The sequence below is a fragment of the Debaryomyces fabryi genome (genome assembly GCF_001447935.2).
Source record: "Debaryomyces fabryi strain CBS 789 chromosome Unknown contig00131, whole genome shotgun sequence".
NCBI classification, from domain to species: Eukaryota; Fungi; Ascomycota; class Pichiomycetes; order Serinales; family Debaryomycetaceae; genus Debaryomyces; species Debaryomyces fabryi.
The window spans coordinates 1-24,028 of NW_015385557.1; the positions used below are offsets into that span (position 1 = coordinate 1).

Sequence of the window (24,028 nt, forward strand, 5' to 3'; positions counted from 1 at the left end):
GTGGTGACTTCAGAGGTGGCTTCAGAGGTGGCCGTGGTGATTTCAGAGGTGGCCGTGGTGACTTTAGAGGTGGCCGTGGTGACTTCAGAGGTGGCCGTGGTGGATTTGACCGTGAATTCCGTAGAGAAGAAGGTAGCTACGAAAGAGATTCATATGTCCGTGACAGATCTCCAACCCGTTATTGAGATCTCAAGTAAGTAAACTTGATTATTAAGATTTAGATTTTAAACAATCCTATTGAAATAGAGCAAGAATATTAAAGTTTAAGCCATATATTGTGGGCTAATCGTGGATTTTAAATTAATAATCAAAGCTAAACTTGTTGGGATGAAACTGTTTTTTGTTGTGAATTTTATTATGGTTGTCACCATATTATATTATTGTTTAATTTGTTGTATATCTTATCTTAACTGTATATGGTACCGTACTTAGTGGAAAGAAAACGTGGATTGTTTTTCATCCTAATTTTATATAAGTGGATTAAGAGAGAGATCGTTGTATTTGCCAAAAAGATTTTTGAAGTTTTCAATTCCTTTAAATGTATTATTATCAAATTTTCTTTGAATGAACTAAGTCGTTGTTGTCAATTAGAATTAGACCTTTGAAACGTTACTTGATTTTGCCTAGAGATTTATAGAGAATAGTTCTTATATGTTAATACTATGAGACCTGTATATACCAGATGTAGAGAATTTATTTCTAACCGAATCCATCACTTTGTAGGAGAGAAGGTGCTATAACTAGATGAAAGAAGGCATAGTAAACTACGGTGATCATCCATTGAAGCAGTTGAAGCTTTACCAGCTCGACGAATCGAACGAGGAGACTCTTTTACTTATTCATGGGGGGGCATGGAGAGATCCAAACAATACATATAACGACTTCGAAGATATGATCGGCCATATACAAAAGAACCAGTATTCGGCCAAATATAATCTAGTCGCCATGAATTATAGATTGTCGCCAGAAGTTAAGCATCCTTATCATTTATGGGACGTATTAGAGGGCCTACAATTTTTGGTGCAAAATTACAATATCCGTAAAATTCTGATTGCAGGTCATTCAGTAGGTGCTACGTTAATGTTGCAATTACTAGACTACAACAAGGTCCTCGACTCTGGTTTCCGGAAACTCCAAGATGATTTAAAAGACGACAAAGCTTCGGCAATAAGAGAAGGAGTAGATTTGAATGTCCCACTGGAAAAAGAACGAACCTTATTGAACGAGACGATGGAAAACTTGCAATTGAAAACGTTTTGCTTTATTGATGGGATCTACGATGTTGTTCAATTAGTAGACGAATATGGGAGCCCTTACGAAAGTTTTATAAACGATGCATTTTCATCTCCTGAGCAGTACTCAGAAGCCACCCAATTATCATCCACAACAATAGACGTAAGAAGCCCATTCAGCTTCAATATACTTCTGGAGAATGTTTTAAAAGAATTGAAACTAGTAGTTCTTCAGTCTAATCAAGATGAACTTCTTTCGATGAGACAGACCAATTTATTTATTGAGTATTTGACTCAGAAGAATCTAATTTTCAGATCCGTTGTAGGTGAATGGGGAGAACATGAACAAGTATATAGACATGAAGATGTAGCTAAGATAGTATTAGATAGTATATAACCCATTTACGTCCTATAGTAACTTTTGATAGAGATGCGTGCACTCGCCACAAAAAAATTCCACCAGAAAAAAATGAAAATTATTTGATTCATCTGGTGGAAGACAACGTAAAATTTGAAAAGTTATCATACACTATAGAATAAGATGTCAGCTTCTGTTATCAAATCATGGGCAGACGCCGAAGACGAAATTCCGACCCCAGAAATCACCACTAATCCAGATGGAACCAAAACTGTTGTTAGTTACAGATTAAATGCTAATGGACAGAAAGTTAAAATAACCCAAAAGATTAAAGAAGTTAAGGTGAAAGAAAAAGTTCATCCATTAATTGCACAACGTAAAAACTGGGCAAAGTATGGTAAAGAGAAAAACACACCACCAGGACCAGACACAAGAACCACGCAACTAGGTGAAAAAGTTGAATTGAAATTGGGTACATCATGGAAAGAAATCGAAAAACAAGAAGAAGAATCGAAAGAAGAACAAAAGGCACAATTGGTTTCCACCCAAAGAATCAAATGTAGAACTTGTGGTGGTGACCATTTCACCTCCAAGTGTCCATTTAAAGACACACTTATTAGCGACTCTACTGACGCTTCTAATGCTGCTACTCCAGAACCAGCTGACGCTGCTAATAATGCACCAGGCAAGTACGTTCCAAGACACTTGAGAAAGGATGCTAACGGTAACTTACCAGCCAAGGATTTGAATGCCAGAGACGACTCTACAACTTTGAAGGTTTCACAATTGAACAGTATTGTTGACGAAGATATGTTGAGAAACGAATTACTCGGTAGATACGGTCCGTTACAAAGAGCTATTGTGGTCAGAAATAGAGAAACCGGTGAATCAAGAGGTTTTGCTTACGTTACATTCGCTACTGAAGCTAAGGCCGAAGAAGCTTTGAACGACTTGAACGGAAAGGGTTACCACTCTTTGATCTTACACTTAGAATGGTCCAAAAAGAGAAAATAATCCTCAAGACAAGAATCTTTGCTCTTTTTATAACTGTATTTTAGCGATTGAAGATTGGGTATTATGTATTTAATGATTCCAACGGACTAACGAATTTATCATTTTCCTCCATACATGCTTATTTTTCTTCTTGTTCTTCCTTTATATTGGTACATATAATTGCTACGTAGCATAAGTTTATACATATACTGTTAAGTAATAAATCAACTTTAAGACTTTGTCTCGTAATTTTGCAATTTATCGATTTTCGAGATTTCTAAAATCGGGAGATTCTAAAAAAAGGTTCCGCCCGTAGCAATAAAATGGGTAGCTGGTAAATGATTGATTTTAAGGAAGGTCAACAGTTATTATTACAAATACTTACTTATTGAATCCATTAGAATAGTGATAGCTTAAAAAAGGTACTTTTTTTTGGTATAATGTCGGTACAATTATCAACGCCGCCATCGAGCAAAGATAAATGCTCCGAGAAGGCCATTACGCCAAAATCCAGTAAGAAGAAGTTTTTCAGTAATTTATTGCATCGGAAACAACGAAATGAGACTTCACCGAAACAGGGACAGAATGGTGGACCATCTCGTGCTTCTTCGTCTAGTACTAAGGTCAGTTCATCTCCGTCATTGACAAATAAACTTAAACATCAATCCTGGGTTTCCAATAATAGTAGTAGAACTACCAGATCACAAGCTAGAGGGCGCTCAAAGGGACGGGATATGTCTGACAATTGTATAGATGATGAAGACAGTGTTTTTAATTACGCCGAAGATGATGAAGTTGATACTAAAAATGTCTTTGATATGACCTCATCAAACTCATCATTATCACGAATTACATCTTCCCATTCTATTAATAATGATCTAAGGGGAAGGCATAATAATGTATCAAATACAAACATTAGAGAAATGATGAACCTGAAATTGCCATCGAGTGATTCACAATCGCAACTTTGGGATGGCTTAACTCCTGAATCGCTAGTTATGCCTCGATATGTGAAAACCCACAGAAGGAACAAGCATAGTCCAAGAGCATTAAATAATTTATTTTTAGCACAAGAATTGAATGTTGAATCGTGTGCTTCGAAGAATCATAATGATAATGATAGCATTTCTAGCGAGAGCTTGAAACAAGGAACTTCAAGCGATGATGACCACGATGAAATTCTTTACGAGCATGAAACGCAAGCTGCTGACGAATTCTATTCTAATTCTCAAGGCTATTCTAAAAGGCCAGCCCATAAGAGACAAAACAAAAACGATTATAACGAAGTTTATGTTATGGAATTCAGTAGGGATGGAAAATATTTGGCAGTCGCTGGTCGAAATTCAATAATTAAAATTTGGAAAGTTATATCGTCGCCCTTGAGCAGATTGGAACAAAATAATGAAGAAGCCAACTATAATGACAAATCTAAGAAGACAAATAAGAACCTTTATCGGGGAGCTCCAGTTTTTCATCAAGCTCCAGTGAGGGTTTTCAAGGGCCATACCCATAGCGTTTTATCCTTAGATTGGAGTAAGAATAACTTCTTGATTTCGGGTAGTATGGATAGACTGGTCAAATTGTGGCATGTAGATAGACTGGATTGTCTAGAAACATTTCAAAATGACGATTTTGTCACTACAGTCAAGTTTCATCCAACGGATGATAGATTTTTCTTAAGTGGATCTTTGGATAACCAAGTTAGACTTTGGTCAATTTTGGAGAAGAACATAGCATATAATAAAGATTTGGGAGATGATATTTTGATCACAGCTGCTTCTTTTACACCTGATGGCCAGCATTGCATTGTTGGTGGGTTTAATGGTTCATTATTCGCTTTAGAGATCAACGGGTTGCATGTAATTAATAGATTCGAGGTGAAAGAGAAGTCTTTTGTACATTCGTTTCATAACAAAAATGGTAATAAAATCACAGGAATTAAGATTTTTGAGAGTAGAGAGTACTCAAGGCTAAAAATCGTGGATGACGATCCTTTGGCAAAGTGGAATTTTTTGATCACAACTAATGATTCAAAAATTAGACTAGTAAATTCTGATCTGAAAAAGTTAGTCACCAGATTCAAAGGTTTAACTAATAATAGTTCATCAATAGTCGCAGATATGACCGACGACTTTCATTACATTGTTTCAGGATCTGAGGATCACTGGTGCTATATCTGGGAAAATAATAACTCAATTATCAATAATAAATTAAAATTAGCTTTAAAAGACTTAGTTTTAGAAGGAAAAAATCACATTAATGATTTGCAAAGTAAGCATAAATCGTATGCAAATTTAATTCATAAAAATCCTTTGATGAAAAAGCTAAATGTTCAGAAGTATTTGGACGATGAAGATTCTATTGAATATGTTGCGAATGAAAATAATAGTTATGTGGCATTTCATCCACATCATTCGAAGGTCAATGTTGCAGTTTTCGCTCCTGAAAATACCAAAAAATTATTAGAATTATCAGATGATCTAATTTTTGAATTAGTTAAGAGAGGTAAAAAGTATAATTTAATTAAGGATGAGGATGATGAAGTCCAAAAGTATGATAGTTCAGGTGATATTTTGAGCGAAAATGGTTTAAATGGTGGTCATATTATAGTTACAACAGACCAGTATGGCTTAATTAGAGTTTTCAGACAAGATCCAGCTTACGAGATTAGAAAAAAGTTGAGAGATATCCTTAAACTGAAGAAAGATGTTTGCTGTCCAAAAAACAAAAGCGACTGTAAGATCAATTCAACTAGCCAATTGGGTGATTCAAAAATGAATAAAAATGATTTGAGATTGGATTTGCCCCACAGTTATAGTACAAGGCTGATGCAGAATAGCAGTCTAAGTCCCTCTCGCGAAGGATATTTTTCTTTGAAAAATAAAATTCACAGTAGGATTAAGGGAAACGGTAACGGAGTTTCAAACATGAATTGTAGCTTATCTGCTATGACTGGTAAAGGTACTTCGTCAAGCATGTACCAAATTTCAGATAACAGGTCATCTTCTCAATCAAATTTGCCAAGATACATTTCTTCCAGCTCGCTAGTTAACGGAACACCATCGCATAAGGCATCATCATCGGGGATAATGTCGCAAGTAGATGCAACAATCGATATAAGAAATGATGAAGTTGACTCTTTGTCTGAAAAATCATATATACCAGAAGCTGGGAATACTAGCTTAAAAGCTCCTGAATCAGCTTATACTTTGACGCTTAATGATGATAAATCGACTAGCACCTTAACTACTGCACCCCCTGTTTCTTCTACGAAACATGAAGCGTTCCCAGCTTTTGATAATCAAAAGAAAGAAATCCCATTATTAATTAATACTGGTAGCACTGTTGACAATGAAGAGGATAAGCCTGAGATTATTAATTTTCAGACTCCTGTAAATAATGGTAGGAATATGGATAGGGCGTTTGAGGACCCAAACTTGTATAACACTTCATTTAATAATGCTCAGAGCAATGGAGAGAATGAACATAAATGAGAACAACGATAAACCAGATTTTGTATATTATATATAAACAATCTACTATAATTCATTATCATGAGACTACTTGACTTTCCTCATCAATATCAAGATCTAAGTCAATTTCTGAAACATTGGTAGAAGCTGTCATAACAGTATTATCCTTTTCAGCTACTGAATCATTTGAAGTTTTCTGTCCACCATTTTTCAAGATATTCATATGTTCCTTATTCTGTTTCAATAGCTTATAATACAAGCCTCCTATTTTTTCACCGTTCAAGGTCAACCGATTCAAGACAAAATCATTAACCATAGACAAATGAATCAATGTAAACAATTTAACTGTAAAAACACATAAATCCTTTTCTGCGAGCCATATCTCACCTTCTTTCTTTTGCTGCTTCTTTAATTCATCAAGCTTTGCTTTAGCTTTCATCTTTTCGTTTCTTTCACCATCCTCGTCACTAGCGTCTGCATTGAAGTCGTCATCATCGTCAGAATCAAACCCGCTTCTATTTGGATGCTCTTGTTCCTTGTTCATGTTATAAAACTCTTCAAAATTTACATCTTCATTATCTGTTCTATCTAATTCAATATCAAGAAGATTAGCCAATTTGGATTCCTTATAAAGGAAAATATTAAGTAATTCGTTTTGGAATTCAGTAGGAATACTGTTAATAATGTACTTCCCCATACCATCAATGTCATCAAAAAATCTATTAAAATTCTTGAAGTTGTTGTTACTGTTAAACTTGATATAAAACACCTTCATTGAAACAATTATATCTATTACCTTAGCTGCTACTAACGTTTTCACAACATTCAATTTTTCGATCATTAGATAGGCATTTTCATTGGAGATAAAGGATGAAGATGAACAAGATTTTTCATGAATACAATTAATCGAGCTGAAAAATGACTTAAAAATCTTGAAGTTAGATTTTAATACAAAAATCACATCATCAAATATCAATTCAATATCATAATGATTTTGTGAATTATTGTTTTCAGAAGCAGGGGCATAAATCAAAGTCTCCAATTTCCAAGAATTCCATACCAAAATAAAATCTAGAGAGACTTTATAAGAAGCAATGAATCTATCAATTGTTTGTAGGAAAGTATTCGGCCATTGACCCGTCAATTTTTCTATATCTAGCTTATCAAGAACCTTATAAATCATTAATTCAATGATTGAATTATTACCAGAAGAGTTGCTAATATACTCGTTGATGTTCACATAATTTCCTAACTTTCCGAGTTTTGCTAATGGGTTAGATGCATCAATCAAAGTATTAATAACCGCTTTTTGAGTTTCTAACTCATCATCGTAAACTTCATGACCATCAAATTCTGCAGCTGGTCTATTTGAGCTGAAAAGTTCTTTCAATTCTGCAATTAATTCTTGCAACAAATTTTGAATTTTTAACCTAATATCGGTATTCATGATATTTGTTTGAGTATTACTATCAATAGATTGAACTGGGGACATATGATTATCATAATTTAATAGCAACTTATTGAAATACTCATCAAATACTTTAAAAATAACATCGTTTTCAAAATCAATAGATTCATAAGATTGATAAAAGCCAATGATTTTTGAAGTGATATCGTTATAAACATTCAATTGTCCCATATTTTGGAACATCATATAAATATTATCGCTATGGGACGATGAAGATAATAATACGTTCCATAGGTCTAAAAAAATCAAAAACTGATCTTTTGATTTACTCAGTGATTTTTGTATAGCTGGTAAGTAGTCAATTAATTTAATTGATACAGATGTTTGATTTTCTTCACTTTCACTTTCTTCTTTACTTCTTTTAAAATTTGAAGAAAAAATTGAAGTAATAGAACCATTGATGAAATTCAATAGATAGTAGTAGTCGCTTTCACCAGAAAGTTCTAATAGTTTCTTAAACTCTGTAACTTCTACATTACCTTCTTCTATATCCCCCAGTTTTGGATGAAAGTTAACGGATGATAAGTCAAACAATAAATATCTAACCAAAAATTCCCAAGACTTTGTATAAGATGGTAATCTATAAAGCGACTTAAAAATTGTCGCTATTGGTGTAAAATTTCGATTTTTTGGAAATTCTGATTCGGTCATAGGTTTGTTCTTCAAATAATTATCATATGCCTTTTTTAAAAACTTAATTAGGTTTTTCGTTTTCAAACAATCATTAATATTTAATTTACCATGACCATTCCCAAATTGAGGAGATTCATAATTCTCGGTGAAAATAGAGTACTTTTCTAATTCGACTTTGGAGCTTTCTAAGTTGACAAGGTTTATGAATCTACTTAATTCAACTTTTAATTTTTCATCAGATGCATGGCCAAATCCAGATCCATAATCAAGTATGTAAAAAAATAGTTGGGTGATTTGTAAATTATCGTTTTCTTCGAGAAATCCTATTTTCAATAATTCACAGCATATAACAATTAAATTATACTTGACGTTAAAATCGCTATCTTTTCTGCTCATGTTAATCAATTGTTTCTTGAATCGCTCAGTGAATTGCCTGAAACCAATACTCATATTCTGATTTCCATTTGATGCATTCTTGTATAATTTAAGTAAAACCTTAGTAACCTCAGCTCTAACATGATTAGAAGGATCTGATAATAGCCAGCCAAAATAACGCAAATATGACGACTGAAAGAAAAAGTCAGGGTATATTATCATCCATTGGCCTAACTGCCTTAAACACTCCTGCCTAATTGAAGCGTCGACATCTCTGTATCTGTGAATAAATGTGGTTTCTGTTATCTCTCCGAAATATTCGTAGATAGTTTCCTTGTGATTGTGATAAATATTAATATTTTTTGATATGGCATCTGCTTTGCCATTTCTAGACTTTTTATTTCCTTTATTTTTATTAGTTGCATTAGATAATTGACGTTGATATTTTTCCAATGTAGCTGTTATACTCACAACAATATCACATAATTTGGTTTGAATTGTCAAGAGAATTGTCGTTGAAATATGCCTCAAAGGTCTGACCGTACATGAACTGAGCGACGTAAGCCAAGTCAAAATTTTGTTCATTAAGGGTGAAGTTAATACCGTTTCTCTTTCCTCGTCACTATCTTCTTCGTCTTCATTTCCTTGATATAATATTCCCTTCTCATGAGCAAGGTAGATTAGATCCTCAAAAAACTCACAAACATTTTTCCTGAAAAACTTCAAGTCTTTGTTATTAGAAATAAATGGATACTCATGGTACTGCTGCTTTTCAAAAGCTATCGTTAATTCACCAATCGTTTCCGCTGCCGATTCCAAATTAACTAAGTCATGAGGTTGCAAAAGATAGATGCATCCACAGCTTCGTAATAGCAAATTCACCAACGATGCAATCAGCTCGCTATCCTTATTATTCTCCTCATTTTCAATGTATTCCTCTATCCATTCCAAGGCAAGCTCTTGTGTAGACAAATCAGGTTTCGATAATGCTTTATATAAGAGGTTCTCTTCGAAATCTGTCCCCAATTCCTCCACAGATTTAGGAGCAGCCCTGTTGACTGTTTTGCTTTTCTTATTTGGTTTTCTGGGTCCCCTGCTACGTTTTTTACTCGCATCTGATGGCGCCATATACTCATCATCACTTTTATTAGCGGCTATATCTGATTCCTCTGAATCGCTACTATCTTTATATATACTCGTATCTCTATTTACGATACGAGCTGACTTTCGTGTAGCTCTAACGCTGGTCATTTTCCAACTATTATTCACTTGTATATCACGATTGACTAAGTTGGTTTGGTTGTAAATAAACGCTTAAACGCTTTACAACAAAAAAGACGCGTTCTACAGATGTCGCAAATTTATGCGACATATGTCGCGAAGTGTCTAGCCCAATCTCAGCATTTTCTTTCTCGAATCAAAACGGCCAGTAGTCAAGTATTTATCATATAGCAGAAAAGTTGAAGAAAAGGCAACCAATCAATTAAGAAAGAGCGTAAGAACATGTCAGCATCTGCTTCCGTTGATCCAGAAACACCTACTTCTGCCACCCCTATTCCTAATGAAGAAATAAGCTTGGATGAGAATCCAGTGAAGGAAGAAGATAAACAAGAACAAAATGGTAAGCCGATTGATGTAGAAAAGGCTAAGAGCACATTTCAAGAGAAGGCAAAAAATTATTTAATTGACCAGTCGAGTCACATTGTGATTCCATCTTTCGCCAAGTGGTTCAATATGAATGATGTTCATAGCATAGAAAAGAAACTGTTTCCCGATTTTTTTCCAGTTAAAGAAGGCGACGAATATAGGTCTATTTACAAGACCAAGGAAATCTATAAGAACATGAGAGACTTCATGATTAACTCGTATAGAATTAATCCTTTGGAGTATTTGACTGTTACCGCCATTCGTCGTAATTTGGCAGGGGATGTCTCAAGTATAATCAGAATCCATCATTTCTTAGAAAAATGGGGTTTGATTAATTATCAGATTGATCCAAGAACTAAATCCACAGTAGTTGGACCTCAATATACTGGTCACTTCCAGGTTACATTGGACACGCCAAAAGGGTTGGTTCCATTTATTCCTGATAATATCGAAGTCATTGATTCTGCGAAAGACTTACCTTCACCACCAAATTCAGTTGAAAACGAAAGCGCCAATGAAAATGATCAAGCAGACTACGAGAAGGATCAAAATATTAAGGTTAAACAAGAAATCCCAATAAACATGGAAGTTAGACGTAATATATATACTAACTCCAATGACGTGTCGAAAAATATTAATACTCAAAACATGATCCAATACTTCTGCAACACTTGTGGTAAGGATACAAGTGAAGTAAGATACCACAATTTAAAAAGCAAGTCCTATTCGGCCAACCCTAATTCAAATATAAACAATGCTTCTGTGTTGTGTAGTACATGCTTTGATCAAGGATTATTCCCTCTGAATTTCCAATCATCCGATTTCATCAAGTTACAAAAAAATAAGGACAATATAGAATGGTCAGAACAAGAAATTTTATTGTTGTTGGAAGGTATTGAAATGTTCGGAACTTTTGATGCCAGTTCAAATAATGCAAACGTTTCATTGAATTCTAATGCAAATGGTCAGTGGGATAAAATTGCGGAATTTATTGGCACGAAAACAAAGGAACAGTGTTTGATCAAATTTATACAATTGCCAATTGAAGATAGATACTTAAACAAATTAATACACTCCAATAGAAAGGATGACTCTTTCAATCAAGAAAAGCTTGTCCAAGACATTGTGAGTCAAATAATCTCAAACAAATCAGGACAAGCTTTAGTGAGAGAAAATTCATTGAAAAGTTTAAATGAATCGATAACTGAACAGTCGAATTTAATAAACCAAATTACAGAATTGACTTTAGAAAAGTTCCAAACCAAGGTGAATAATTTGAATAACTTAGAGTCAAATTTAATTGAAATCGAAAATTCATTAAACTTAGAAAGAAAGCAATTATTGATCGAAAGATGGTCGAACTTTGAAAAAATTAATAAATTCAAGAAATCTCAAGAGAACTTGAGTCCAGAATTGAATAGCTTACTTGATGATTTGTTGACGCCAATAAATGTGAATGAAATCAATAAATCGTTTAATAATAATTTCAAGTTGAATAATGATTCAAACAAAATGGATGTTGATAGCTCTAATAATTTGTTAAACAGTATTGATAATGATAGCATCCCGGTAAGTATTGCCAAACCGAAGAATTATCAATTCTGGTCTGGTTAATCTATATATTTATGTATTCTAACTTTTGTATTGTAATCTATATTTTCTTTCATTGAGAAGTAGTTGTGAATATTCGCAAAATGACCCTTAGATTATGTGAATATTATTGTTAAGCTAGAAGCTAAGTAATTTAAAGAAATAGCTTTAGAACTGTAGGATAATGTGTCGATGAAAAATAGGACTAGAACCAAAGCTAAAGGGAGAAGCATGGGTTCAAAATATACATTTATATATATATATATACTCAGGACAATATGATAAAACATATACTTGCCTGCGTAGCGTAATGGTTAACGCGTTTGACTTCTAATCAAAAGATTGCGGGTTCGACTCCCGCCGTGGGTTCTTTTTTTTTCGACCTCATATTGTTAGATATGAAGCTAAAGCTATATACAACTCTCAAGTTAAAAAAAAAGCTAGCATTTGTATCCTAATTGACGCTACAACAACAATAATAATAACCCGTGATTTATATTATCATATACTCCTATAAATTTATAATTAAACCTGAATGACTCGACCCTATTTGCTAAAAAATTAAACACTTAAAAAAAAAGAAAAATTAAAACAAATGAAACAACAATTGATGATATTATATTAGTGTGTGTGTGTGTGTGCGAATACATCAATTATTTCTCAACTGAATTAATAGCCTCCTTATTAGAAAGTATAGAACTATCATCGTTTGATTCGCCATTCGTCATGATCTTTTGATTTCTGACTCTTTCAAACAATTCATCTTGTTGTTCTTTGCTAAGTTCATGCTTCTTCTTACCCTTAATATGGTACATTGGGTTCAATTTGACTAATGTAAGGTTCTTACAGAATGGTAAGTGTCCCTTCTTTTCTTCATACATCATTAAACATAAAGTAACGATAACAGCTATCCAGTACACGTTATAAGAAATAACTGAACCGTATGTAGCAGAATTTTGCCATCCCAAAAGAGCATTGAAGACATCCCAACCATTATCAGTTTCTGGGTTGCAACAATTTACGTGCCAGACCGATTTGGAAATATCGTAAGTACCTGGGCCAGAACCATTTTCTGAAGCATCACCACCAGTCTTTTTATTGTAAACATTGGTTTCAAAGTACCAAACACCCCTGGAAAATAATCCTGCAGCAATTAAGTACAAAATGGCAGTGGAAATGATCAAGAAAATTTGTAAAGAAACAGTGGAACCGGAATAGTACAATAATCCACCGACAACGATACCTGCAATTAAACCACAAATAACTGGAAGTGGAAATGATGATGCAGGACTATCTAAACCAACACCACCAACAAAAACAACAGCTTCCAATCCTTCTCTAAGAGTAGTGATGAATGGTAAGATAAACATACAGTATTTCTTAGTCACGTACCCAATTCTGAACCTGTCTTTACCTTTTGGTGGTTCTTTGATCAAAGCTTGTGCTAACTTAATTCTCCACTTTTCCTTCATCTTATTAATACGCAACATAGCAATACCCATCATCGAAATTAATACTGTCGCAATTATACAGAAAATACCTTCCCATAAATCTTCAGAATTACCCCAAATATCTTTACCCAAAGAATAGAATGTACCAATGAAAGCACCACCCAAAATAAGACAAATTAACAACCCTAGTAGCGCCCCTATCCAAACCTGTCTTACTAATTTTTTGTATACAACTGGGTCATTACTTGCTCCCCCTAAACCTTGCTTTAAGAAAGCTAATAAAACCGAAACAACGACAACGGCTTCTAAGGTTTCACGGAAGACAATGAAAAAAATTTGAACGTTAAATACGTTAACCATTTTTCACTTTCTCTGTCTCTTTGATGTGCTATTAGTTAAAAAGTACTATTTTTCAATTAAAGGCGTACTTCTCTGCTAATTTATATTCCGTAAAATAATCTTCAATTATCAGATGGTTTGTTGAATATTTCTCGCATAATCGTCTGCATCCATCCATATACGGTAGTATTGATCAATCTGATAATTTCATGAAAATTTTTTTTTCGTCCAATTAAGAAGCGAATACAGCTCATGCGTGCATGACATGCATAGAGACACAGCGCATGCTCTCACTGACATAGTAATATGAAGGATGAAGCATTGTTATACGCTAAAATTTTCTTTTAATGCATGTCTAAATAATACAAAAGGTCCAATAAAAATCCAATATTTTCAGGTGATACTGCTTGTCTAGGCCTAAGCCGGGTATTTAATAAAATTATCTATTGTCCCTAACGGTATTATCTGTCGGGCAATATATATTTAGTTATTGTTTGGCATAACATAACTAGTAGAGAGAACGTCGATAATATAGTTGAGGTATCGCTACGTACGAACCTATTATGATTCAAGCGAAGAAGAGATAGAATAATACTGAAAACAAGTGAGCAGCATATCGCCAATTATCTCAAGCATATAGTTTTTTGAAATTGGGTAGCAATTAATTACGACAGATATTTATGGCTAGAATATGTTATTCTCGCGCAATTGATTTTTTGTACCTCTTTGATATTTCCCTAAATAGAAAATATGTCTACCCGTGGTGCAAACCTTTAGAATATGGCTTTTTTCATGCGAACGGGAACGTCTGTTCCTATGGTAGCACTGGCATTTTCGTTCAGGAACTATAGGCACTCCTGACGAGCCTCGGATTTGGCAGGTCGTTATTGTATTAATCTAACTATTGACAGAGTTCTTGGCTTTTTGTCGCTTATTTGTCGGTAGTGTTCTGAGCGTCTTACCACGATTTTTTTTGTCCAGTCAATAGGCATCAAGGCAACGGTTGTCCTGGTTGGTTAACATGCGATATCGGCCTCATGTAGTCTTTTGTTGATTGATGTAGATATGTACATATCATGCTCATCATTTTTTGGGTTAATTTTATGTTGTATCAAACAGCGTACCCCGGGGATTCGTATTTGGGTATACCGGGTACGAGTATAGGGAGCATTAGGCCAATTAATAGATTATCCCAATAAGTTTGGTGTATGGGTTTGGTGTATGGGTGGAATATTTGACTCCACAACTCCGGGAAGGACCGATTAGTTCTTTGTATGTTTCATCACACTTGATTCCGTTGGAAGTAGATCCTATATTGATATTAAATCATCAAAAAATGTCAGGATTAAAGTATATTGATAACGCAAGGAAAATATTATGTATTGGACGGAATTATGCGGCCCATATTAAAGAATTGAATAGTGCTAAACCTCAACAACCATTTTTCTTCTTGAAGCCATCTTCATCAATCTTGAAACCAAATAGTGGACCTTTCTTAGTTCCAAAAGGCACAATTGTGCACCATGAAGTTGAATTGGGTATAATTTTGAATAAAACATTGTCTAATTTGCCTGAAAGCTTTTCTCGTGAAGAAGCATTGGACTGTATCGACGGTTACGCATTAACCATTGATATGACAGCTAGAAATGTTCAAGATGAAGCTAAGGGTAAGGGTTTACCATGGACAATTGGAAAGGGTTTTGACACTTTTTTGCCATTGTCACAATTTATCCCTAAATCACAAATCCCTGATCCATACGATGTTGAATTGAGCTTAAGCATCAATGGACAAATCAAACAAAAAGACAAAACCGATCTCATGATTTTCCCAATTCATAAAATATTGTCTCATATGTCAGCAATCATGACGTTAGAAAAGGGTGATCTTATCTTAACTGGTACTCCAAAAGGGGTTGGTCCAGTTGTTCCTGGGGATAAAATCAAGGCTACAATTACGGCGGGTGGTAACGTTTTAAACGATGCAACCATTGAAATCGATGCCGAACAAAAACCAGGGCCATATGAATTTAAAGAAACCTAGATATATCGGTAGCTAATTTTAATCATCCATATAATAATATAGTCTTATATAAAGATTTATCTATCTGCAAAATTCTAAATAAAAATGCCATCTGTTGGAGGACTATACTGTCGTAATATAATGTTAGCTTCTGACATCACCTTATGTGATAATATGTCCATTGAATAGCTTTGAGCGTATACAACTTCCTTGATGCCACTTTGAACAATCTTAATTGAACATGTCAAGCAAGGGCATGTATTGCAGTATAGAACACTATTCTCACCTGTTTGTCCTCCAGTTATTCTATCTCTACCTGCTTCGAGTAAAGCATTTTCTTCTGCGTGTAAGCATAAACATGTTGATAATGCTGCACCACTCCCTTGTCCTTGGTTACATCTGGAACATCCACCTTCATTACAGTTGGTTAAATTCCGAGGCGTTCCATTATAGCCTGTAGCCATTACCCTATTACCTCTGACTACAACACATCCAACCCTACGTTTCATACAATTAGATCTCAATGCTGCCAAGTCGGCCAATCTCATAAAATACGAGTCCCATGTAGGTCTCAATCTCTCTTGGTTCAATAAATTCAATTCAGACAATTTTACATACAAGCTCTTGATCGATGCAGACGTGTTTATGATCTTAATTTGAGCCTGGTTATTGATTTCAATTAATGGATTTGTGGAGGAGAATAAAAGTTTATCCGATTGAGAAATAAACTCCTCAAGAGATAAACCCTTTTGCTGCTTAATAGAGAATCTCTTAAACCTCAACTGTATTGGAGCGTCTATCGAAATGTGTAAAAAAAAAGGTCTTTTCTGGAGCGAATTCAACATTTCAATATCACTGATGTGAGAAATTACAAAGTTCATCCGCCAGTTTGTAGTCACATAATCAAGTAACTCGTCTAATTCATTGAATAGATTATACGGCTCCATCGTGCCATTATTTATAACCTTGGTTGTAATATCATCGTTAGAAAGCGACAAATCTTTGATATCAATTGCCGCTGATGATTCACTTGACCAAGATGATTCGACCTCTTTATCGTCATTATCTTTGAACACTAGCAATTTAAATCCTTGAAACGTCAAATACCGAGCGACCTCTGTTTTTCCCGAACTAAGAGTCCCAGATATACCTATTAACATTGTTGTGTAGCACTATTTCTGATGCTAGATAGAAGTTTTCATACACTTTTTCTCGCGTTTATATTAGCAGCTTAATCAGTCGCAAACCAAAAATGGATATCTCCTGCTCTGTCCTTTATCTACTTTGAACAATTTCACGGCTATACATTCTATACAATTATTGACTAATATGAATAGAATTATACTAGTATTGACTAGTCTTCTTTGGTTTTTGGTATCGGCTTCAAGTATGGTTCATGAGGATGGATACTGTGCCATGTACGATAATTGCGGTAAGAAGTCACTCTTCGGTAGTGAATTACCATGTGTGAACAATACAGAGGCAGTAAAGCCACCTGAGGCATCAATTGAGATATTAAGTCGAATATGCGGTGCTGATTTTCCTATGGAGAGAGTTTGCTGTTCCGAGAAGCAACTAATCAATTTAGAATCCAATTTGAAGAAAGTTGACCCATTGATAAGTTCATGCCCTGCTTGTAGGAAGAACTTCTATGACTTCTTTTGCAAGTTCACATGCTCTTCAAATCAATCCACTTTCATCGACATCACTAAGACTGCCGAGTCTATTGACCTAAAGAAGGAAATAGTGACAGAATTGAGTCAGTTCGTAGACTCTGATTATGCCTCAGACTTTTTCAACTCTTGCAAGGAAGTGAAGTTTTCAGCAACTAATGGATATGCCATGGATTTGATTGGCGGAGGTGCCACTAATTACAAGGAATTTTTAAAGTTCTTAGGTGATGAGAAACCACTTTTAGGAGGCTCTCCTTTTCAAATTAATTATGAATATGCTACTAGTGAAAAGCAAGAAAATGAGGGTATAGTGTTAAGATCGGGTGATATGAAGAGCTGTGATGATAAGGATTATAAGTGTGCCTGTTCAGACTGTTCGAGTTCGTGTCCGAAATTACCTGGCTTTAAAAGCTATGATAATAAGTGTACGATAGGTGTCTTACCTTGTTTCTCATTTGCAATAATTATTCTTTGGGGTTGTTTAATTTTAATCTTAGGAGGTTACCACGTTTCAATTGCAAGATCAAAGAATGATGATATCAGACGCTGGAGTACTAGTCTAGCAAATGATGATGACGATGATATAGGAAATACCTATCAGTTTACAAGAAATAGCAATTTTTCTAAATTCAGCGCTCTAGAAGAATATCATATGAAATTAATATGTTATATCCAAACTGCTTTTGAGTATATCGGGTTTTATTGCGCCCTGTTACCAGGAATTACTATTGGGACTTGTATCGTGGTGACGCTTATCATGTCTAGTGGATTATTCTGGCTCAATCTTGAGATAAATCCTGTAAAATTATGGGTAAGTCCCGAGGAACCGGCACTCAAAAATCTTCAATTCTTTGAAGAAGAATTTGGCGAGTGGTTTAGAATTGAACAGATAATCATTAGTTCTAAGAATGAGAGCCAACCTATTCTTAATTGGGAAAATATCCAATGGTGGTTTGAAAAAGAGCAAGAATTAAGAAGCTTGACAATTGGTGATAAGAAAAAAATTGGTTTATCTGATCTTTGCTTTAAACCTATGGGCGATGATTGTGCAATTGAGTCTTTTGCGCAATACTTTCAAGGAGATATAAATAATCTTAAAGAAGATAACTGGAAACAGCGAATCAAGAGCTGTACAGACTCGCCGGTGAATTGCTTGCCTACGTTCCAGCAACCTTTAAAGAAAAATTTATTATTTGACAAGGAAGATATTTTTGATTCTAAAGCTTTCGTGATCACATTGTTAATTAACAATAATCTGTCAAACACTGAATACACCAATAGTGCCATCGAATTTGAACATGCAATAAAGGAATGGATATTTGATATAAGAAATGAAAATATGAATTTAAAAATAGATTTTAGTACTGAAGTGTCATTAACAGAAGAGTTGAACAAGTCGACTAACATGGATATCAGTATTATTATTGTCTCTTACCTTTTAATGTTTTTGTATGCTTCTTTAGCATTAGGTGGTAAAGTTCCTACAAGTATGCAGTTGAAAGACTTAGTTCATACCAGATTTCAGCTAGGTTTAGGAGGAATATTTATTATCTTGCTATCAGTCACTTCATCGGCTGGGATTTTTTCAATGATAGGTTTGAAATCAACTTTGATTATAGCTGAGGTTATTCCATTCCTAATTTTGGCTGTAGGTATTGATAACATATTCTTGATCGTTCATGAATTACATCTTAATAATGAATTACTTGCTAGCGATTCAATCGAATACAGGATCTCCCAGACTTTAAAAAGCGTCGGTCCTTCATGTTTGATCAGTGCTATATTGCAATTTGCAATGTTTTTGTTGGCAACCAGAGTTGAAATGCCTGCTGTCAAAAATTTTGCCTTCTACTCAGCAGGAACAATCATGATGAATTTCATTTTACAGATGACAGGTTTTATTGCTTTATTATCATTGGACCAAAGAAGATTAGAAGATGATAGGATTGACTGCGTGCCATGTATACAAGTGGATGATCCAATTACTTTAAGTGAAGATGATAGTGAGTACGAGCAGCCAGAAGAGGTTGAATACAACTTCTCCAGATTGATTAGTACATACTACGCCCCATTCATACTTTCCAGGACAAATAAGCCTAAAATTCTTACTTTATTTTTACTATGGCTTGGTATTTCACTAAGCCTTTTGCCAAATATACAATTTGGGTTGGACCAGAGGATTGCAATACCATCAGATTCATACTTGATAGACTATTTCAACTCAGTGTACAAATATTTGAATGTTGGTCCTCCAATTTTCTTCGTGATAAAGAACTTAGATATTACCCAGAGAGAAAGCCAACAAAAATTGTGTGGAAAGTTTTCTACTTGCAATGAGTTTTCAGTCTCAAACATTTTAGAGCAAGAACTCAAAAGAAGCTCTAAATCTACCATTGCGGAGCCCGCGTCGAGCTGGTTAGACGATTTCTTAACATGGTTAAATCCGGATTTGGACCAATGTTGTAGGTTTAAAAAGAATTCGCCATTCGACGACAAGCAATTCTGTACGCCTAGTACGCCAGAAAGATTATGTGAAGCATGCTATACAGATCATGACCCACAGTACAGCAACACAATGGAAGGCTTCCCTACCGGTAAGGAATTTATGTTTTATTTCAATCAATGGATCGAGGAACCAAGTGACCCATGTCCATTAGGAGGCAAAGCTCCGTATTCGACCAGTATATCGGTAAACAAAAACCGAACCAAGATAAATTCGAGTTACTTTAGAAGCAGCCATTCACCATTACGTTCGCAGGCCGACTTCATCAATGCTCACAAGAACTCGCTCCGTATAGTCAAAGAGATCGAATCGTACGATAACGACATTGACATGTTTGCATTCTCACCGTTCTACATATTTTTCGTCCAGTATGAATCGATAGTCAAATTGACCCTTACGTTATTGCTAATTGCTGCAATTATCATCTGGTCCATAAGTGCTTTCCTCTTAGGCTCAATATCTTCTGCTACTGTTCTTGTTGTCACTGTCTGCATAGTTCTCGTCAATATTGGAGGCGTGATGTCTCTTTGGGGCATTTCCTTGAACGCTGTGTCTCTAGTCAACTTGATTATCTGTGCTGGTTTGGCGGTGGAGTTTACCATTCATATTACTCGCGCTTTCACCATCACACCTGCAGACGTTTACTCAATAAACCCCAGAGAAAACAAGGCTCACAAGGCCCTTACTACAGTTGGAGGCTCGGTCTTAGGAGGTATAACCCTAACGAAATTTATCGGAATTTCGGTTCTTGCATTCACCAGATCAAAGATTTTCGAGGTCTACTACTTCAGAATGTGGCTTGCATTGGTGTTTATTGCGGCAATTCATGCTCTCTGTTTGCTCCCCATCCTATTGAGTTACTTTGGTGGTTCCAAACTTATTCCTTCGGATGATCTTGCTGGTAATGCTACCGTTCCAGAACATAATGAAGGGCTTTAACCAGCATACAAAAAACAATCCTGTATATAGGGAACGTGACCATCAACCGAAAAACGAAGCCAGAAATAGCAAGAACAGTGTAGTATAGATTATAAATCGTAGTAATCCTTGATAAGTTCAAAGAAAACAATATATATACAATAAAGAACACTATAAATGTCTACTGTATACACTTTTAAATGGTATGTTAGGCCAATTGAAAAAGAATTGAAGATATGCGGAGATAACCTCGGCTGATAGTCCGAAATCCTTAAAAACGATACTAACATAAAATAGGCCAAAGGGACCGCAAGAAGTCGTTCTTACTGGTACTTTTGACAATTGGTCCAAGACTTTATACTTGGTCAAGCAAGCAGATGGGTCGTTTGAATTGACGGTGCCATTGCCAACCCACAACAATGAGATCCTTTATAAGTACATTGTTGATGGCCAATGGAAGGTTTCTCCTACCGAAAAGGTTGTTACAGATGAAAGCGGTATTGAAAACAACCGTTTAGATGCTAGTGACTTATATGTTTCGAAGAATGCAGGCTCGAGAATTCCAGAAAGTGGTGGGTTGTTCGTTGCTGGTAACAACTCCAAGAAGGGAGATTTAAACACTACTGTTTTGCCATCGGCAGAAGGTAAACATGCAACTGTTGCAGGTGAGCCAGGTATTCAAATTCCTCAAGATAAGGATTCATTAGCGGCTTTCACTAAGTTTGAAAATTCTAATGAAAAAGACTTGAAGACTACGGTTTTACCATCATCCGAGGGCCAACATGCTTCAATTGCAGGAGAACCAGGTATCCAAGTCCCTCAAGATAAGGATTCATTAGCGGCTTTCACTAAGTTTGAAAATACTGGTGATAAAGATGTAAACACTTCAGAATTAACTCCAGAAGAAAAGAAGAAACAGAAGAAAAAGGTCAAGAGAAGTCAATACAAGGCTAAGAAGAAGAAGAAGGCTGCTGAAGCTGCTGGTGCCTTCGGTGCTGGTGGTGCTACTGCTGGTGGGTTTTATGATGCATCTAAAGGTGTTCCTGAAGTTTCTGAAGGTACGGAAGGAAATGATATTACAACCACCGAAGGTGAAACTGAACCAGAAGCAACTCCAGAACCACAAACTCTTGATCCTCAAGCAAGAGAAGTTCAAAATGAAACTAAAAAGGACAAGCATGAAGAAGAAATCATCGCTGCCGCTGGTCTTTCTGGTGTAGGTGCAGGTGTCGGAGCCGCAGCTGCTACTGGTTACTCTTCTGTTGGTAGGGAAGCTTCGAAGGTTTCAGCAAGTAGCTCTAATTATGATTCTCCTTCAGGTGACAAAGACACCGGTGCTGTTGCACTCGGTGATGTACCTGCTGAGAAATCTAATGCTTATGCTCCATCTGGTTTAGACTCGCAGCAATCAGAATCAAATAATGAATTCTTACCTGTTATTGGGGGTGCGCCTGTCACTTCTCAGGGAACTGACCTTTCTAAATCCCAAGCCGGCGATAAATTGCCAAGTGCTGATTCAGAAGTTGAACCAGAATCCTCGAAAGACAATAAGCACGGTGCTCTCGGTGGGGCTGCCCTCGGTGGTGCTGCTCTTGCTGGTGGTGCTGCTGCCTCTCATTTCGGTGGTGATGCGAAATCTGATTTGCCTGAATATGCTGGTGATGCCTCTCATTTTGTTGATGAAAAGAAGTCATCCTTACCTCCTGCTCAATTTTCTGACAACAGAGATTCCGAGTTACCTAACTATGGTGGCTCTGATTCTAAATACTTAGATGAGAAAAAGCAAGGTGGTGCTATTGCTGGTGATGCTGCTTCTGCCCCTGTAGCTTCTTCCTCGCGTGATCAATACACTGCTCCTCAATATGATCCTAAGATTGCCAATGAGCCTACTGAAGTTAACCCTTCTGCTGAAGAAACTTCCAAAGCTGAAAAATACGGCGCTCCAGCTCTTGGAGGTGCTGCGATCGCTGGAACTGGATACGCTGCTGCATCCTCTGGTCCTGAGAAAGATATTGGTTCTCAGGCTGTATCTAAGGATGTTCCAGAGATCTATGAAGAAAGAGTAACATCAACTTTGGATCCAAAGGCCAAGGAAGCTCAACCATTGAACAAGGAAACTGAACCTTTGAACAAGGAAACCCAACCATTGAACAAGGAAGCTCAACCATTGAGCAAGGAAACTCAACCAATTGTAGGCGGAATAAGCAATGATTCCAATGCTGAAAAGGAAGTTGATGCTTCTCCTGTTACCGGTAGAGAAGGTGCCCCACCTTTGACTCAATTTGCTTCCGCTGACGAAATTGTTATTGCTCAAGGTGCCGGCAACAAGACTAACGTCGAAGCTGAACTTCGTGCCAGGGAACACGGTGATGTTATTGTTGAAGAAATTCAACCTACAGAGTCTGAAAAGCAAAGATTAACTGAAGAGGCTCATGTATTTGATAACTCTAATGGAAAATCCACTTCAGAAGTGATCCCAACCAACAATTCTAAGGCTACTTCTTCTAATGCTGCACCTGCTGCCGCTGGCACTTCATCAAAGAAGGCTACACCAGCAAAGAAAGATGCAAAGAAGGAATCAAAGAAGGATGCAAAGAAGGACGAAAAGAAAAAGAAGGGCTTCTTCTCAAAGTTGAAGAGTGTGTTCAAATAAACATTTTTCTAAATTTATGTTCCATATTTTGATTTTATGATTTCTAGTCGGCAGAAAGCTCAATGAGCCATTCTTGTTTGTTTTATTTTTCTCTTATTTTGTGCTATTAATATCCTTGCCATCTAATTTGTTTGTTTATGTATTATTACAATTTTATAGCTATCATTATACTGTTATTGATATAGGGTTGTTCCTATTTTAAATATAATATAATTGTATGTATTCATTTTCTACTGTACTTTCCGTAATATCCTAATAATTCGTGTAATACTTTATAACTAATAATATTCACCTACTTATCAAACTATACTTAATTCATTACTAAGAATTTTTATGCTAACCTATAATACAAAACACAATATTTCGCTTCTCCAAGCGATCTGCTAATCCTATCAGTTCTTCAAAACCTTAACGTGCTTCAAACTGAACCATTCTTCTAGTTCTAGCCTTGTAGATAACTCTGTGTCCACATTCCTTACATCTGATAGCATCACTCTTTCCTAATGAAAATGAAGTGGCACATTGGGCACAGTTGTATTTAACACCCAACGATTTATTGGTAACTTGACCGTGAGCTGCGTGTGATATAGATGCTGGTGCAGTGAATCCTTCTCTCTGTGGTGATGACATGTTGACGTATTGTTTCGATTTATTGTAAGATAGAATAGTAGAGTAGTTGTTAGTCTTCATCTCTTTGAAAAA

At 35.7% G+C, this 24,028-nt stretch overlaps 10 protein-coding genes across 10 annotated transcripts; 6 read left to right on the plus strand and 4 right to left on the minus strand.

Annotated features, from left to right (window-relative positions):
* Nucleotides 1-744: 744 nt before the first annotated feature.
* AC631_04625 (arylformamidase) lies at nucleotides 745-1,629 on the plus strand (the record flags this gene model as incomplete). The annotated part of the gene is made up of 1 exon (XM_015613454.1): nucleotides 745-1,629. The coding sequence occupies one exon, from the start codon at nucleotides 745-747 to the stop codon at nucleotides 1,627-1,629; it is 885 nt and encodes a 294-aa protein (XP_015465706.1).
* Nucleotides 1,630-1,773: 144 nt separating this feature from the next.
* Nucleotides 1,774-2,604, plus strand: TIF35 (translation initiation factor eIF3 subunit g; the record flags this gene model as incomplete). The annotated part of the gene is made up of 1 exon (XM_015613455.1): nucleotides 1,774-2,604. The coding sequence occupies one exon, from the start codon at nucleotides 1,774-1,776 to the stop codon at nucleotides 2,602-2,604; it is 831 nt and encodes a 276-aa protein (XP_015465707.1).
* Nucleotides 2,605-3,023: 419 nt separating this feature from the next.
* AC631_04627 (uncharacterized protein) lies at nucleotides 3,024-6,077 on the plus strand (the record flags this gene model as incomplete). Its single annotated transcript, XM_015613456.1, has 1 exon — nucleotides 3,024-6,077. The coding sequence occupies one exon, from the start codon at nucleotides 3,024-3,026 to the stop codon at nucleotides 6,075-6,077; it is 3,054 nt and encodes a 1,017-aa protein (XP_015465708.1).
* Nucleotides 6,078-6,135: 58 nt separating this feature from the next.
* Nucleotides 6,136-9,783, minus strand: IRR1 (Irr1p; the record flags this gene model as incomplete). Its single annotated transcript, XM_015613457.1, has 1 exon — nucleotides 6,136-9,783. The coding sequence occupies one exon, from the start codon at nucleotides 9,781-9,783 to the stop codon at nucleotides 6,136-6,138; it is 3,648 nt and encodes a 1,215-aa protein (XP_015465709.1).
* A 252-nt stretch (nucleotides 9,784-10,035) lies between these two features.
* On the plus strand, nucleotides 10,036-11,793 carry AC631_04629 (uncharacterized protein; the record flags this gene model as incomplete). The annotated part of the gene is made up of 1 exon (XM_015613458.1): nucleotides 10,036-11,793. The coding sequence occupies one exon, from the start codon at nucleotides 10,036-10,038 to the stop codon at nucleotides 11,791-11,793; it is 1,758 nt and encodes a 585-aa protein (XP_015465710.1).
* Nucleotides 11,794-12,422: 629 nt separating this feature from the next.
* On the minus strand, nucleotides 12,423-13,580 carry AC631_04630 (FTR1 family protein; the record flags this gene model as incomplete). Its single annotated transcript, XM_015613459.1, has 1 exon — nucleotides 12,423-13,580. The coding sequence occupies one exon, from the start codon at nucleotides 13,578-13,580 to the stop codon at nucleotides 12,423-12,425; it is 1,158 nt and encodes a 385-aa protein (XP_015465711.1).
* A 1,315-nt stretch (nucleotides 13,581-14,895) lies between these two features.
* AC631_04631 (uncharacterized protein) lies at nucleotides 14,896-15,600 on the plus strand (the record flags this gene model as incomplete). Its single annotated transcript, XM_015613460.1, has 1 exon — nucleotides 14,896-15,600. One exon carries the CDS (start codon nucleotides 14,896-14,898, stop codon nucleotides 15,598-15,600), a length of 705 nt encoding a protein of 234 aa, XP_015465712.1.
* Nucleotides 15,601-15,674: 74 nt separating this feature from the next.
* On the minus strand, nucleotides 15,675-16,739 carry AC631_04632 (deoxycytidine monophosphate deaminase; the record flags this gene model as incomplete). The annotated part of the gene is made up of 1 exon (XM_015613461.1): nucleotides 15,675-16,739. One exon carries the CDS (start codon nucleotides 16,737-16,739, stop codon nucleotides 15,675-15,677), a length of 1,065 nt encoding a protein of 354 aa, XP_015465713.1.
* Nucleotides 16,740-16,968: 229 nt separating this feature from the next.
* NCR1 (sphingolipid transporter) lies at nucleotides 16,969-20,694 on the plus strand (the record flags this gene model as incomplete). Its single annotated transcript, XM_015613462.1, has 1 exon — nucleotides 16,969-20,694. One exon carries the CDS (start codon nucleotides 16,969-16,971, stop codon nucleotides 20,692-20,694), a length of 3,726 nt encoding a protein of 1,241 aa, XP_015465714.1.
* Nucleotides 20,695-23,734: 3,040 nt separating this feature from the next.
* Nucleotides 23,735-23,956, minus strand: RPC10 (DNA-directed RNA polymerase core subunit; the record flags this gene model as incomplete). Its single annotated transcript, XM_015613463.1, has 1 exon — nucleotides 23,735-23,956. One exon carries the CDS (start codon nucleotides 23,954-23,956, stop codon nucleotides 23,735-23,737), a length of 222 nt encoding a protein of 73 aa, XP_015465715.1.
* Between the last annotated feature and the right edge of the window lie 72 nt (nucleotides 23,957-24,028).